This window comes from Primulina huaijiensis, chromosome 12 (assembly GCF_012295235.1).
Source record: "Primulina huaijiensis isolate GDHJ02 chromosome 12, ASM1229523v2, whole genome shotgun sequence".
Taxonomy (NCBI): Eukaryota; Viridiplantae; Streptophyta; class Magnoliopsida; order Lamiales; family Gesneriaceae; genus Primulina; species Primulina huaijiensis.
In genome coordinates this window covers 4,862,537-4,879,327 of record NC_133317.1, presented here as the reverse complement: position 1 = coordinate 4,879,327, position 16,791 = coordinate 4,862,537, and the positions used below count along the sequence as shown (strand labels likewise).

Below are 16,791 nucleotides of genomic sequence, written 5' to 3'. Positions count from 1 at the left end.
GTTATTAAATATATATAATTTTAATTTTAAAAAAAAAACCAATCATGTAATTTATGTGGCAGTGGTAGAAGCAAAGCCCATGGCGCCACAGCTCTTGTAATTCTGAGTGGTCCGTCCATTTTCCCGGCATGGCGTCAACCTCGAACGACTTGACGGAGATTAAGCTGAGTCCCATCGAAGCAACCCCGGAGTCCTTCCATGAATTCGGGCAAGTGGTCGAAGCCTCGCCGGACGGCGAAGAGTTCGGACCCCAAGACGCGCAGGTCGACCTCTCCCGTGGGATACCGAGGTCTTCCCGAATTAGATTATGACTTATTTATATTCCATCTTAAAGGAGATTTAGAAATTAGAGTTTTGATATCTAAACTACATTCGATTGGGCAACGGGTAATATTATTACTAAATTGAGTAATGATTTGTTTTCCTTTGTCCAAAAATTTGCTTTTGTGAATCATAACTACAAGCTATTGTCTTTGGAGCAAACCTCAACTTTACTGTATAAGTCAGCCGTTAATTCATGTCGAACGGTGGATGTTGGATCATAATAAAGAATTGATGTGCTGCTTTTCATTCTAATCAAGTTCTTCTGGCTTTCTTCTTCATCTGGTTCTGCTTAATCTGCTAAATTATACACTTTGGTATAAATAATGATTAAATATTATTTTTTGCATTTTACTAGGCTGTATGTCATGCATCTAGAAGACCGACCTCTCAAATTTTCCTCAATTACACACCACGCCAGTGTGACCCAGTGCCTTGGTTCAATTGGTGGTCATTCATGGTATCTTGGAGTTGCAAAACCATCTCTTGTTGATCCAAGTGAAATCAAGGGCGTCGTTGGAGCAGACATTTCGCAATCGCATTGTGGTCATTTCTATGTCCCTCCAGCTGTTGATGATGTGCGTGTTTTTAAAATTTCGGGTCCCAAGTTTTTGAAGCTTAATAAGGGTACATGGCATGCTGGCCCATTATTCCTGCACAAAACAATGGACTTCTATAATCTGGAATTGAGCAATACAAATGTGAGCACTTCTTGCTTTTAACTCCATGTAATTTCTGATTCTTGTTTGACATTGTTAGTGCTGATTATCTTAAGAATGTTTCAAAAATTGTATAAATGGGGACAGTTATTCTGTAAAGTTGAGTTAATTTAACAATAAAAACTAGGATTGGTGGACCATAATGCATGAAAAAATTATCAACGGTGGTGCTGCTCAATGAACTACCTTTGTGGAAGTCAGCAATGGATTCTTACTCTTCTTGTCAGAATTCATTTACTTGATCACCTGTCAGTTTTTTGGAAACATTGATTTTGCTTTGAGGAACTATTGGGATAAAAATAAACTGAAACCTTCTGTAACATAAGGGTGCCTTGAGTTATGTTGACAAAGTTACTAATTTTAGATTATGCAAAATTATCTGACTAATACATTGAAATTAATATTATCAATCTATTGACCTGATCATCAAATTTAAATCCATTCGCTTAGATTCTTATCAGTGAATTGCCATCTCTGATTAGAATTTGTGTTCTGGCTGACTACATTAAAGTTCCTCTGTTACTTGTGAGAATATTTGAAATGCCATTGTTTGAAGTTATATAGCTTTAGATTGGCTGAAACTCGAATATAGTCAGATCCGCATAAGATGCTTGATACTTCTATCTATCTTTATCTTTATCTTTATCTTTATCTTGTAAATATCCTAGGCTTGTTCCTCATTTTCAGCTGGAATCCTTTTCTTTAATTTCTTTCGAGTAGAAAAGGTTGTGTGCACATTCTTCAAGTTGGGTTGGAATCCGTGTCTTAACTGCCCTGGAAGTTGGTTGTTTCTTAGATGCGATACAAATACAATTGAGGGGTTTTTAAAATTTCATTAAATTGTCACCAATCTGATTTTCCAGTGCAAAGTATTACGACTATTTAGTTAGTAATCTTGTTAATAATTTAGCATGTACCAACGTTTGACGGGTTATTAACCTAGTATTAACACCTGCTAGATCTTACTCAATTTTTTCTTCACGCCACTGTTTGGAAGCACCCGCTCACGGTAATGATTAATTATGTTTTTTTGTTCTTCTGTGCAGGTGGTAGATCACACAACACATTATTTTGCAAAGAAGAACAATGTTGTTTTTGTGATGGATGAGTAGCAATATTATTTCTCGCTCAGATTTTTCAAGCTAGATGGAGGAATTAAAAAAATTGTATCTTTTTCTTTTCTGCTGATAGTTGTTCGGAACTCCTGCAAGGAGCTACTGAAAGGTTGGATCTGCAATATGTAACAGAGATTGTGTAGATTTTCACTTCTGCTTTTGCAATATTACTTTGTGGCATTATAATCCATGTTATAGTTAGAATTAGATACAATGATTCTTATTTGCGAGGAAATATTCTTGAGTCATTATGTTGTCAATATGTTGTGTGCATGCTTGGGTGAACACTATCGCTTAGGAGTCTTCATATGCAGATAAAACTATGGATACTGCCATACTGGAATCAACTGATATCATTTCATTCCTGGATGGAAGAAAAGAAAGCAAACGGTCTTATTTGTAACTGCTAGTTTTAATCCCCACAGAACTTCAAAACACTCCATTTTAACCCTAGTACATGTTTGTCTTCAGACACTACGATTTTTGGGTTCTTCACCTGTGTATGACTCAGATGTCTCTTGATAGATCCAACCATATTGCTGCATGTAAGGATTGGCTGTGGTCTTTAGAGGGTAGCCAGCGATTGTTTCCTCCCACACATTTCCATCCGCCAAATCACGAACAACTTCCCACACACAACTATTGCACTTGAAACCTGAACCAAAACTGATCATCCAAACTTTGTCCCCTTTCCTTAACCTCTTCTTTGCCTCCATGTACCCCAACACATACCAAAGGCTGCTTGCTGACGTGTTTCCAAATCGATGAAGAGTCATTCTAGACGGCTCCACGTCCTTCTCAGTTAGCCCCAAACCCTTCCTAATTTCTTCAATCACAGCCGTACCACCAGGATGTAGACAGAAATGATCTATGCCGGCTTTAAGATTAAGAATTGCTGCTCTTTTCAGAAATTTCAGCGCTGCATACCTGATAAGTTCTGTTAATGGCATGACTTTTGGTGCTAACTCGGCTATATTCTTGGCAAAAGCCCGAGTCGCAACCTTCGGGAGGTTCTTACCAAGGAAAAATCCAAGTGTCCCTTGATCATCCTCCTTTTGCATGCAACAAGTGTGTGCTTCATCACTAGCTCCCAAATGAGTACGAACCAGACAGTTCAACCTCATTTTTGCTCGATCTTTAAAAGCTCTGTTGTTCGTCAGGAGAATCGAGCATCCTCCTGAGCGGAACAAGCAGTTGGTGAGAATCATCGACTTGTCTTTCCCAGAATACCAGTTTGGAGCTATGGACTCGGAAGTTACCACAACCGCAAAAGCATTCTTTTTTGACTTGAAAAAGTTCTCCACGAGATTGATGGAAATGAGGCTTGCACTGCATCCCATGCCGGTGAGATTGAAAGTTTTGATATCATGCCTCATTTTATAACGGTTTATTATTCTTGATGTCAGAGAAGGGATTGGAGCAAGTAAAGCTACATTCACAACAAGTACGTCGATATCTTGTGGAGAAACACTCGTCTTTTGAAACAGCTGGTCTAGTGTCTGGATGAAGAACTCATCCATCTCAAGAATCCCATCTTGAAGAGTCGAAGAATTTTCTCGTCCCTCGATGATGTTTCTCGGGCCGTAAGTGTCTTCTCCTATCCCTGAATTCACGATGGCACGCAAGAGGAACTGGTGCTCTTGGAGGCCAAGATTTTTGTTTCGCATAATAATGTCGCCGCAGAACTTTGTGCTAAGTTTTCTGTCATTTGAAGGTTTGTGGCACTCGTAATGCAGAAGATAGCAGCATTGATCTCTTGTTTGAGAAGCAAACTCATACAGAATGAAAAGGAAAAACAGAAGAGAAAGAAAACTCAAGGTTATCATCAGTGGTTCCATTCTCTTTTCTGTTAATATTGTGCTATTGTATGTACAACCGGTACATCTATATATACACCCGCGCACACATTTGACCGGAAAAATGGGCAGTAGAGTCCAAGGTTGAAAAAATGGTGAGAGAGCAGAAGAGTAAGCATTTATGTTCCGCTTTGTTCTTGAGCATTTGACTGAAAAAATGGGCAGTAGAGTCCAAGGTTGGTAAGAATAGTGGCTGAGTTTTTGTTCTTGAGCATTTGACTGAAGTTGAGGTGAACTTCTAGTTGATTAGGTGAAAGTTTAATTGCATATATAATTTTATCGATGAAATTTTTTTTTTTTCCTAAAATAGTCTTTTTTTTAAAAAAAAATCTTCAATCATATGTTTATCTATATTTTAAAAGTTCAAAAATACGTAAACATTATTATATGAAAATAACAAATTTAGATAAATACTTAAATACGTAATGCATGTAAAGAGCCACCAGTTCCAAATAAATATCAGCCTCCTCAACCTTTATCTCCTCTTCCCAATAGAATAATTAATAGAAGAGTTAACGTTTTTGGAGGCTTCTCAACTAAATTAGTTTGTACACATTCTCATTTGTCAAACTTTTTGCGTCACTTGCAAATGAGATTTGAACTGGACTTCTCAGAAACAAGTTTTTGTCATGCCTCTACTGCAAAAGGTGACGCACACGATGCAATTTTATTTTATTTTAATTTTTTTTAAAAAAAAAGTTAAGGAAAATAAAATAAATTGAAAAGGGTCATTTTCTTAATGGACCGACTGAAAAAATCCAAAGTTCAGTCACCATAAAATGTGGGCTATTCAAATTCAAGATAACACTAAAAAAATACACATGATATATTATACTAAGACGTTACTACGGTTCAGTCACCCCCATAAAGATAATATATATGGGTAAGATATATTTAATAATATAAATAAAGTACAACACTATGTCTTTGCATCAAAGTCTCTATAACCTGCTAGTTGAGTGTTGTTTACATGAGTAAGAGGTCCATTACTTGATTCTTGTATTTGCATTTTTAAATTTAAGAGTACTTGCGGGTTACAGTTTTCATGTTAACAAATAATGATCGTCCTGCTTATGGTTTATATCCGTCAAACCCATCAACGGAGATTTATGGGTATAGTACATGTCAAGGTTAAATGTGATCTAGGCATGTCTATATATTCTCCCGAAATATTAGAACGTGCTCTTGTTGTGTTGACACACATGTGAAACCTAAATTTGGAAAACAAATTATCAGGAAGAATGGTTGTTCTAATTTATTTTTTGGAAATGAGATAGCTATTGGTAATGGCAGCAAGTCATACTCATCGTCGAAATTATTGGGCGAAAGTAAAAAATGGAAGTATTGTATGTCTCCGACCACAAATCAACTTTGCAGGACACAACCATGTATCAAAGTGATTGACAACGAAGTGGACAACTTTGCAAGTGAACAACTTTGCAGAGCACTACTAAAAATCAAGGCAATCGGGATCTTTTTGCGACATGGATGCGGTCTTGGCATTGCAATGAATTTGGGAAGAGGAAATTAAGACAATTTCAAGGCAGTCAAGTAATCAAATAAAGATAAATTGATCAAAACGTGAATTTATTAGAATGTTTAAACCATTTTATCATAACATAATAAAAAAAAATTATTTATGCTTTTATAATCACTCAAATTACCAGTCCTTCAACGAGATTAATTACTTATGCTTTTATAATCACTCAAATTACCGGTCCTACACTAATCTCGATCGTTGTTCTATAAACCAAACCATATCTAAGAATAATGTCTTAATAGTTATATAACCATCCCTCAAGATAGAGTGATTGCCACATCATTTGTCCACAGTAGAATATCATGGAATTTGATATTAGTGTACGTGGGCTTTCTAGAAATGCACCAAACTTGGGATGTTGATGGATGTGGTATCAATCGGGTTTTTATCCATTGTATGATGAGATGATAAAAGATTTATAATATAAAAATAATAAATAACTAAATAAAATGTCACACGACTCTAATCAGATATTGAGCCAAATATTTNTTTGATAGGCAGAAGAGGCAGATTCTCGGTGACATCGATTTACCGGTCTAAATAGAGCCTTACACTTTCGAGGTGTAATTTCAAGTGCTAACCCGAAAGATACAACTTCATCCTAGGACATCCGTGGGTTGATTCTGCAAGGGCGCTCCCAAGCCAACCCAAAAACTCTCAACCGGAACCCGAATCAACCCGATCATCCTGATTTTAAATTTTTTTAAAGAAAATTAAATAAAATTCAAAAAAATATTTTACTTTAAACACATAACAACAAAATCTTCCTCATATATTGATTTAAATTTGAAAGTTTAATTATAAAAAAATAAAATATATTTACTAAATCAAATAAACAATTGTTTAAAAAATAAAAAATATTCAAAATAAATATTAAATTATGAAAATTTTTGATATAAATATACAATAAATATTTTTTCAGACATAAAATATATAAAAATGTAGGCAATATTTATTTATTATATCTTTTTTTTAAAAAAATAAAATTTTCTGGTAACCAAAGCCGATAAATTTTTTTCGGATCAGCTATCGAATCCAACCCGATTTGATACGAACGCGAAAAACTCAAACTTGATTTTTTTCGGATTGAACCGTGTCGGATTGGTGAATCGTGCCTGATTTTATTTTAACATCAGACAATGTGAGGATTGAGTTGAGTATGAAATTCGTGTGGAAAAATGAGATGGCAAACACATCTTCGCTAAAACAAACGAAAAAAAAAAGTTAATATTATTTAATTGTGAAACCCCTTCGAATAAAAAAAACCCCTCGTTAAACCCTAGTTCCGACCTAATTCTTTGGGGTTTTTTTTTAAAATATTACAAATTAATTAAAGTATTGTAAAAATATGGCAAATTTGAAAAAGTTGTAAAAATATAACAATCAGGGACTTACTGTCCCGGATTCAGATTTATTTTTTTATTTTTTTTTTAAAAAAAGAAAAGGCACAGATTCTAAAAATCCGTGTCCATTCCGTGTGTTCGGATTTAAATTGTTTTATTTTTTTTTAAAAAAAAGGCGATCGGCGACGGTTTGTGCAAAACTGTCGCTATTAGCGACGGTTTAATAAAAAACCGTCGCGGTTTGCGACTTTTTAAACAAAAACCGTCGCTAATAGAATCCGCAACAGACTGTCACGGATTCTGAGAATCCGTGTCCACTCCGTGTGTTTTCTTCCTTTAAGTAACGTTGCGGTATTCTTTCCATCATCGTCGAGTGTTTTCTTCCTTTAAATAGAATTGCGGTATTCTTTCCATCATCGTCGAAAATAATTGTTCCTCATATTTATTCTCGCATCTTATTTCTTTCATCCGATTTATATGCGCAAAATCCATTTTTTCTACTTCGATCATATATTAATATTATTTGTTGATTTTATCATCAATTTCATTTGAAGAGATACGAAGAAGTAATGTTTCAGATATTAGCATCGTCCGTTGATATTATTACAAGTTCCGTATAATTACGTCTGAGAAGGTAATGTAATTAATTTTTTTAATATTTTGTTTGTATTATTTATATTATATTAATGTAATTATAATTTTGTTCATTAANGGAGAATGAATATGAGGAACAATTATTTTCGGCGATGATGGAAAGAATACCGCAACGTTATTTAAAGGAAGAAATGTGTGGACACGGATTCCCAGAATCCGTGACAGTCTGTTGCGGATTCTATTAGCGACGGTTTTTGTTTAAACAGTCGCAAATAGCGACGGTTGAATCAAAAACAGTCGCCGATCTCCCTTTTTTTTTAAAAAAAATAAAACAATTTAAATCCGAAGACACGGAATGGACACGGATTTTTAGAATCCGTGCCAGTCTGGCACGGATTCAAACTTTCTTTTTCTTTTTTTTTCAAAAAAATAAGAAAAATAAATCTGAATCCGGGACAGTAAGTCCCGGATTGTAATACTTTTACAACTTTTTCAAATTTGCCATATTTTTACAATACTTTAATTAATTTGTAATATTTTTAAAAAAAACCCTAATTCTTTGTTACACTAGGGATTGAGCTCCAGGACCACAATTCGTGAATAGCGCAGCTTTCAGTTGGAAGTGAAGCCAGCGTCCATAATTCAACATATCGGAGGTGGTCAGTTTTCTTATATTTGGGGAAATGAATTCAACTGAACTTGTCTGTTGGATAATTTGTTTCTTCCCTCTTCCCAAATGTTATTTTACTAGTTTTGCTTGTCAGTGAGTCGAAGGATAAGGAAAATGGGGAAGCTAGGGAAAAAAGCGAGGAAATTTGCGAAGAAGAATCTTCAGTCCGTGCTGAAACAGAGGCGAAAAACCAAGGCTTTATTCAAGAAGAAATCGTCCAGTACTCAATCAATCTGTCCCTATCTCTGTATAATCTTTATATGTATTTATGTGTTTTATATATCATCAATCGACCCTCGTTGTTCACTTGTTAAAATGAAATTTCCTTTAAGCTCTTTTCTTTTTTTTCTGTATGTATGTTTCTTTTTTTTTTTCGTTTTTTAAAAAATATGCTTATTGGGTCTTGATTTGTTTACTGGCATGTGTGTGTGTTCTATTCCATTCATTTTTTACTGTTAACATTATCTGGTTCCTAGTCAGTATGAAGTCTGGAAATGGTCTAGTTTTATTCTTTTTGTTGCGTGTAATCAATGTGCCTTTAACATTTTCCTCTTTTAACAGAAGTCGCTATTGGTTTTTGTTTCTTTTCTTTCTTTCTTTCTTTTGTTATCTGTGTTTTTTTTTAATAAGGGTGGTGGCTGAGACTTGTGCGAGATACAATGAGATTTCTGAATTGACGAAACAAATATTATTTAAACCATGAAATCCTGGGATTTGCAAAGTCTTTTTGTGTTTGATTGCTTTTATGCTTCTGAAATTGACCGAGAAAAGATAACTACTTGTTCAGTTTTTATATTTTCTTGTTTTACTTGTTCTGCAGAAGGTGATCAGAAGGACAAGAAGGAAAAAATGGTTAGTCTGACGGAGCCTTCAAATGAAAGGTAATAAAGATGAGTTGGATGTATTTGTCTCATGTTGTAGCTTTTGGTGTTATATTCTGTTAACAAAGTATTCATGGTATAATCTAAGACTACAATGCAAATGAAAGACTTCAATAAGATGATTTGATTTTGAAATTAAGGAGTAATTTTAAGTTCAGAGTTTCGGAATTACCGGTCTTCAAACTGTTTGCATACACTCAGTATGAGATAGTTCATGCATTTTCAACTTCACAATCAATGATCTGTCACAATACTTTTCCCTGGTGCACAAATTTTTTTAATTTGGACTAGACCTAGTGGGTGGAGTGTTCGATGGTAGGCCGTGGATCCTACCAACACATATCTTCTACCTTCCTCTATTTGGCCTACTAGCAATGATGATATGTTTTCTATGTCTATAAGGTCTTCCTTATGCTCTTGGAAATGCTATATGATCCTTTGGAGAATCATGCCACTATGATTTTCTACTATAAATGTCTACATTTGTCCTCAGGGGCACTGAATCCAGGGTTACGGAACAAATTTCTCTTGATGCAATGTTCGCCGAAAATGATGGTAATGTCGTCGCAGATGAGTCAGATAGTGATGGTTATCTTTTCGAGGTTTCAGACTTACTATACTTCAATGGCAATTACATGACTAAAATCTATTTGCTTACCATTGATTGTGTACTCTTGTAAACAGGGCTCAAGCTGTTCGAATGTTGAAGAAAATGAAACTGAGAAAAGCCTTGGTCACTTCTCCCATAAATTTTCTTAATTCTACTAACTTATATTTTTCTATTCCCCAATCAAAATTTTTCTATTCCCCAATCAAAATATCTACTTGTTTACCATGAAGTCTTGTATGCAGAGGAGACAGCTACTAGTACCTATTCGGCTCGGAACCAAAATTTGTCTACCGATTTGGCCATTTTGAAGAAGAAGCTGGATAGATTGAAAAGGAAGGTGATTTTCTCTTTATGATTTGTAGATTCAAAATTACATGAGCAATTACAAGTCCTTCATATGGTGAAACTTGATGATCGATGTTCATTGCTAGTATGATCATGTCCATGATGGCATGCTAGATACACAAAATTTTGGAGGAAATTAGATAATGTAATCAAAACTTAATTATACAAGTGTCTACCTTCCACTATCTGTTGGTTTTTGACAACCTAGCAAAGCTACGATATGATTACCTAGTGCATGGGGATGGGGGAAGATTAAACTACTACTGAAGGGAGATTATAACTCTCTTTTCTCGTGAGAAACACCTTTGAACTGTGGATTGGTTTAAATCCCCTATTGGTGTTTGAACCCTTTCTCCCAATGTTGTCATTATGACAAAACCAAGCATTCTGAGATCGATAAGGCATTCATCTAAGAATAAATCGAGAGTGGTGGGTTGTGTTGACTAATGTTTCAACCAAGCAACATGTGCCAGCCACCCTGAACAAGATTGTATCCAAACAGACTTTCAAGATATTAACAGGATAGTTGGGATTGATAAATGATATTGGTCGAGTTTGTTGGGGGGGCGGGGGGTGTGGGTAGTTTTGAAATCCTTGCATTATTGAATGGATCTATCAGCTAGTTTAGGAACTATATCTTTGACGGAATCAATCTATACATTTTTACTGGGCACCAATTGATTTTTTGTTTCTTATCAAAAGAGAGTCATGCCACTTCTAACTTCTTAGGTAGATTCGTGTTTGTGTCTGGGAGGTATTTTTGTTCAATGTATATTTGTTTTGTACCGTTGGAAATTTGGGATTTTGTAACATTAATATGGGAATTCCAGCACCGTGCACATTCTGATGATGTGAATTGCTTATAATAAAGTTTGTTTCCTATCAAAAAAAAAAAAAGATGATGTGAATTGCTTTTTTTTTTTCCTTTAACTACTTGTATGAACTGTTCACTACAGCTATTCATTGCTGCATTTCCTTTGATTTATTCATGCGGCATAGCATCATTTGGCTTTATCTTTGTCGAAGATTTTCTATGCCAATCTGTGTGAATTTTCCTTGCTTCTAAACTGACCATCTACAGACATGCACACACTTTCTGTGTGCTTCTTACGTGCACTTCAATATTAGTTCACTCTATCTAAACTGTGTGTTTTGTTAAGATTGAGATATCCCATTCGTTTGGATTTTCCTCCTATTTCCTTGGATGCCTACTCATTTCTTCTGTTTTATCACTTAAACTCTTAAACTCTCGATCTTTCATAAATTTATAAAATGTTTATAGTATCTTATTTGTTGAAGCACTTTTATTTAAGCATTTCAGGATCCTGAATTCAGTAAGTTCTTAAAAAACTACAACAGCAGCAATGAAGCATTTCCAAATGGAGATCTGGTGAGATGTTTAACTGTCTTTTAATTAATTCCCCCACTATTTTTTTGTTGGATGGCATATTTAAATGTTCATGTTTGGATTAATATGCTGTTTAATATGTGTTTTTTTACAATAATGCTGATGCCTTCTTGAATTAGACAGTTATTTCTCTACAAGTCATTTTTATTTTGGGATTTTATATGGCATAGTTCTTTGCATGTTCATTCTTGACAATATCCGGACTGAAAAATGTATATTCACATTATTGTTAGATTATTACCTGGATATGCACGAGAAATTATTTTTAAAGTTGCTTGATAATGACTGGTTTTGAACTTATTCTCAACTAGGCAATATATACGTTTTCTTCCTACCTTCTATCGACATTTTTCCATGCATTATATTCATCTTTCTTTTCTTTTTATATAGTTCTCAGATGAAGATAGGAGCGATCATGGGGAATTGGGTGAAGGTGGCCAGGCCACAGAGAAGGGGAAACTCTTGACAAATAGTATTGTTAACACATGGTTTCAAATGATAAGAGAAGGCTGTAGCCAATCTGCATTCATTAGTCTGCTGAATGCTTATCGCACAGCGTGCCACTATGGAGCTGAATCAATTGGCCATAGGATTGACAACAGCGAAACCTTCTGTAACATTCTGGTTTTCGTACTTTCTAATGCAGATGACACATTCCGAGGGCTGTTGCAGTTATCATCTTCAAATTGCACCAAAGAGACAATATTGGAACTGAAAAAAGCTTCAAAATGGGAAAGTTTGAAACCACTTATCAAGTCATATTTGAGAAGTACATTGTTTCTGTTGGATCAGGTTACTGACAGAGATATTTTGGCTTTTGCTCTGACGAGGTTCAGATCTTCTTTAATATTTTTTGTTGCTTTCCCATCACTGGTACAAAGGCTGATGAAGGTATTTTTTTTAAACACCTACAAATGTAATTTGTTTATTTGTTATTTGTCATGCTCGATTACTTTTTTCATGCTTATGAATTTATGCAATCATTGTGCTTTTGTTATGTTTCTTTTTGGGTGGGCCACATATAGGCAGGTATTGGGATTCCTATCTGTTCAAGGAGAATCCCACTTGGTATAAATGCCATCTATTAGCCTTTTAAGAAAAGGTTGTGAGTTAATTTGGTGATGTAATCAATGCATTTGGCGGTTAGGATTTAGTGGTGATGTAATCAATGTATCTGGCTCGGCCTAAACATGAGTGTAAAGCTATAATTTTTTGGTGGAGATTGTTATTACAAGCTACCGAGTCCCAGGGCACATTCTATTTATGGATGTTAATATGCTTATGGACGAACATGGATGGATTACCTGGATGTATAGTTAGACAACATAAACTTAACATGGGTCTGGACATTCCTTTTTGGAATTCAATCAAATAATATTTAAAAATAATGCTTTTGTACATAATTTCACAGTTTTTTCTTTATTGTAAGTCATCTGATTCTAACAATTCTAATTTTTTAAACAGGTGACTGTGCAGCTGTGGGCAACATGTGGAGGATTTCTATCAACAGCTTCCTTGCTTATCATACGAGATGCTGCTGCCATGTTTAGTTCCATTAGTTTTACCACCTGCTTGTCAAAATCTATGGTAGCTTTTATTTCTCGGTCAAGAGTTAAAGAAATTACCGATATCAAACATATGCGGTTTTTAAGAGATTCCATAGTTGATTTGTGCTCCCTGGATGTGCAAAAATCATCTGTTAGAGTTGCTGCTTCTATTAGTCAACTTGCAAAACTAATGCAGTGGGGGTTGCAAACAAAGACGAAGGTAGTCTGATATTAACGTCAGTTTAGTATAAGGATTATGAATCTTCTTCCTTGTTCTGCAAAAATTCGTGATGGAGCTACCACTCTTGTTTCTTTCTGCTATTTATTTGTTTTTATTAAGTTCTGTTACATATTTGTTTTCATTTTCTTGCAAGACAGGATGCTGTTAAAAGGATTTGCAGTTGGGAATATGTTAATTGCATAGATCTGTGGGTTAGGTTCGTATCAACCTACATACGTGACTATGATCTCCAGTCTTCATTCTTTATGACCGTTCAACTTATATATGCCCTGGCTCTCATGTTTCCTGGTCCGAGATATTTCCCTTTGAGACTGAAGTGCATTGAATGGCTAAATTGTCTCTCCAGTTCCAGTGGTAATTTTATTCCACTTGCTTCAGTGGTGTTGGATATTTTGGAATACAAGGTTGTCAAGGAAAATAGAAAAGCTCAAAATAACTTCAATATTGCATCGGTCCTGAAGGTTAGGGGTTCTACCTACTCTCTCACATCAAAATGGTTGACTGATTCCTTTTCAAAACTTTTTAAAGTAGAATGCACTTCAGAACCTTCGTGACATTAATTGTGAATTAACCTCTACAGTTGCCCAAGCACTACCTGAAATCAAAACATTTCCAAGAGGAATGTGTACGCTCAGCTATTGAACAGCTGTCACTGCATTTTGCTCAATGGAGCACTCATATTTCCTTCCCTGACCTAGCTTGTATTCCACTGATCTGTATGCGTAAGTTTATTGAGACCACGATTTCTGAGAGTTCACGTCGTTTGGTGAAGCATTTGATTGACCAGGTACTCATTCTATTTGTGCCTGTATATTTAATACAATTGTTCATGATTCTATATCGTAACTTTATATGTACGTGCCATTTAGTAATTACTTCTGTAACTGATGTAAGGAGTCAGATAAAGCAAGTAAGTGTGTCCCATGTAACCTACCAAAAAACTCTGGGTAAAGGAATGTCCATAAGTATGAATGCTTGTTTTGGATCTGCAGGTGGAGCAGAATGTGAACTTTGTGCAACAAAAAAGAGATGAGATGTCTTTCTCTCCACACGATCACCAATCAGTGGACTCTTTCCTTCAGGTTTGTGTGTTATGAATTCGGCTATCAATATCAATACCTCTTCAAGTGAATGGGCGTGATTGGAACTAACATCTTGTTGGAAATGTGCAGCTTGAAAAGTCCAGCCTCAACAAATCTTTTACCAACTACTACAAAAGTCTCCAGGAGAAGGCCACTGAAAGGCGGAAAAGAGGACAGTGAGGTGAAGCTACTTCTACCTGTAATCTGTGTTCTTCGAGAATCTCAAATTTGTTCTCTGGACATGATATCATAATCCAGGAGTAGAGGCGGGTGCCCGTCCATGTACTCGAGGAAGACACAAGTTTTGAAATGGATTAAGAGATTCTTGGTAAAATATAATATAAACATAAGATTTGTGTATTTTTATTTTTGAGTTAGGCAGGGCATTTCCCTACTCGAGATTTATAAGTTTGAATTCGCGAAATTGGAATTATAAAATATCCATCCAAAAGTTTTGACTAGAATTTTCAGTCTCTATATCTTTATTTGGCTTATCGTGAATGCGGAACAGTAGATGAATAAATAGTTTTTTTTTTAGTGATCTGTAAATTGATAAGTCTTCCGAGTTTGAAAGCGCCTACGTATCCTCCAGTATCACTGCATAGAAAGAGTCGTGTTAGTCTGCGGGTCACAATAATAAATATATAACTGATAAGAGTCGTGTTAGTATACGGATCACAATAACAAACATATAACCTATCAGTTGAAACAAAAGAGTCCTAGCAGTCATAACAAATATAATGCATGATTGTCCATGAATGCAATTGATGTAAACAGCCAAAATCATCAAGAATAATGGTCGATCCCTTGTGTTCAAAATATAAGCTATGAACAAAGAGTGTCCATTGATCACAACGGGTTTTTTTTTTTTGTGGTAACGGAAGAATATGTAGCATCTTTAACTAGGTTTGCACTGGATTAATTTAAAAACAAATAAATCAAATCAAACTAGTAAAATATTGTATGACATATTCGTCAAAAAGATGTTTGATCACAAGTATACGTACTTCATCAACTTAGACATTGCAACGAGGGACACCAGTTTTTTTGTTTTTTACCCATTCATTTTGATATTTGTATAATTCATGGAGGATATATTTTATAATAATAATATGCCAATTTCGATATATAAAAAAAAATCGAAGAAGAAACAAAAGAGACCGCAGAAACTAATTCATTTGATATAACAGAGTGATCTCGGGCTTTTTAACTGATTACCGGCAAATTTTCTAAAAATTTAATAAAATAAGGTAAAAAAATTTTTTTTAACAAACTAATGTGTCACGCCTCTTAAAAAAACGTGACTTTCAAATTTTTTTTTTTAAAAAAACAAGTCACGCCATATGAGATGGCGTGACTTGCTTATTATTTTAAAAAAAAAAAGCAAGTCACGCTATCTCATATGGTGTAAAATAAATTAATCGTTATACTAATTTTTTTTATATACTATCTATATAAAACAACAACAATGAGTATTGTTATTATCATTTGCATAATGTAAAATAATAAGAATAACTAATAATACATAGAAACATAATTAGACATTTTAATCATAAACTCAAAACGTAAGATTATGATATATTCATAATTTATATTCGAATAGCCACTTAAATTAATTTATATCAACGCTTAAAAAATAAGCGTGATTTACTTTAAAAAAAATTAAAATTAAGCAAGTCACGTCATTGGATATGGCGTGACTTGCTTTTAAAAAATAAAATAAAATAAGTAATTGAAAGTCAGGCGTGACACCCTTTTTTAAAATAATAATAATGGCGTGACTTGTTTTTTATTTAAAAAAATAAATTGAAAGTCACGCCTTTTCAAAAAACGTGACATATTAGTTTGTTAAATTTTTTTTTTATTTTATTTTATTTTATTTTATTTTATTATATTATACATTCACAAAATGACCAGTAAACGGTTAAAAAACCCGAGTGATCTCCGAAACCTGATGGCCGATCAAAGAGCGAACAATGACGCCGCCGCGGTGGTGAAGAATAGCAACAGCCATTTTGATACTGGCAAGGCCTTTTTCCTTTGGTTCAGGATGATTTCATGGGAGACTCTTCTCCCAGTCACTACTCCTTACTTTTGTTTGCTTTCTTATAGGTTTCTCGAGGTCTTTGGACCGTTCTCTCATTTTTAGAAAAAAATCAGAACATTTGGTTGTCAATTATTTATCGTTGACGTGCAACTTTTATGTTTAACTAGGCGTTGGTTTTGCATGGCTTGGGTTAAAGCAGATTTGACTTTACAGGTTTGCTCTGTGTGTCTTTTGATCTCCAAGTTCTATTTTCAAATCGGGGTATAGTGTACTGTTCAAGCTAATTTACAATTTTGTAGTTTCTTTTACCCCTGGTAGTGAACTGAGAGCTGGGTTCTGCTTTGTCTATCCTTTATCGATTACTTGCTTAGTTGCTTATGCGCCAATGTGGTTTAATGTCAAGAATTGGGTAGTTGATTTTGTATATCTCTGGTCCCGTTTTGTGCTAATGCGAAAGTTAATGATGGGTTTA

The 16,791-nt window shown here is 34.7% G+C and overlaps 3 protein-coding genes across 4 annotated transcripts; 2 read left to right on the top strand and 1 right to left on the bottom strand.

Moving 5' to 3' along the window:
- The first annotated feature begins 39 nt into the window (after window positions 1-39).
- On the top strand, window positions 40-2,415 carry LOC140989979 (uncharacterized). Its single transcript, XM_073459561.1, has 3 exons — window positions 40-289; window positions 680-1,022; window positions 2,087-2,415. Exons 1-3 carry the CDS (start codon window positions 129-131, stop codon window positions 2,150-2,152), a joined length of 570 nt encoding a protein of 189 aa, XP_073315662.1. The 5' UTR covers window positions 40-128; the 3' UTR covers window positions 2,153-2,415.
- Window positions 2,416-2,558: 143 nt separating this feature from the next.
- On the bottom strand, window positions 2,559-4,266 carry LOC140989978 (3-ketoacyl-CoA synthase 12-like). Its single transcript, XM_073459560.1, has one exon. The coding sequence runs from the start codon at window positions 3,991-3,993 to the stop codon at window positions 2,623-2,625; it is 1,371 nt and encodes a 456-aa protein (XP_073315661.1). The 5' UTR covers window positions 3,994-4,266; the 3' UTR covers window positions 2,559-2,622.
- A 3,771-nt stretch (window positions 4,267-8,037) lies between these two features.
- LOC140989851 (protein REBELOTE) lies at window positions 8,038-14,736 on the top strand. Of its 2 annotated transcripts, none has more exons than XM_073459307.1 (13): window positions 8,038-8,144; window positions 8,253-8,378; window positions 8,979-9,039; window positions 9,533-9,641; window positions 9,724-9,772; window positions 9,892-9,986; window positions 11,316-11,384; window positions 11,793-12,293; window positions 12,867-13,169; window positions 13,328-13,651; window positions 13,771-13,977; window positions 14,183-14,272; window positions 14,363-14,736. In XM_073459307.1, exons 2-13 carry the CDS (start codon window positions 8,273-8,275, stop codon window positions 14,450-14,452), a joined length of 2,004 nt encoding a protein of 667 aa, XP_073315408.1. In that variant the 5' UTR covers window positions 8,038-8,144; window positions 8,253-8,272; the 3' UTR covers window positions 14,453-14,736. The 2 variants fall into 2 exon arrangements, with proteins under 2 accessions (XP_073315408.1, XP_073315409.1); XM_073459308.1 differs by having other exon boundaries at window positions 8,039-8,147.
- Window positions 14,737-16,791: the final 2,055 nt, after the last annotated feature.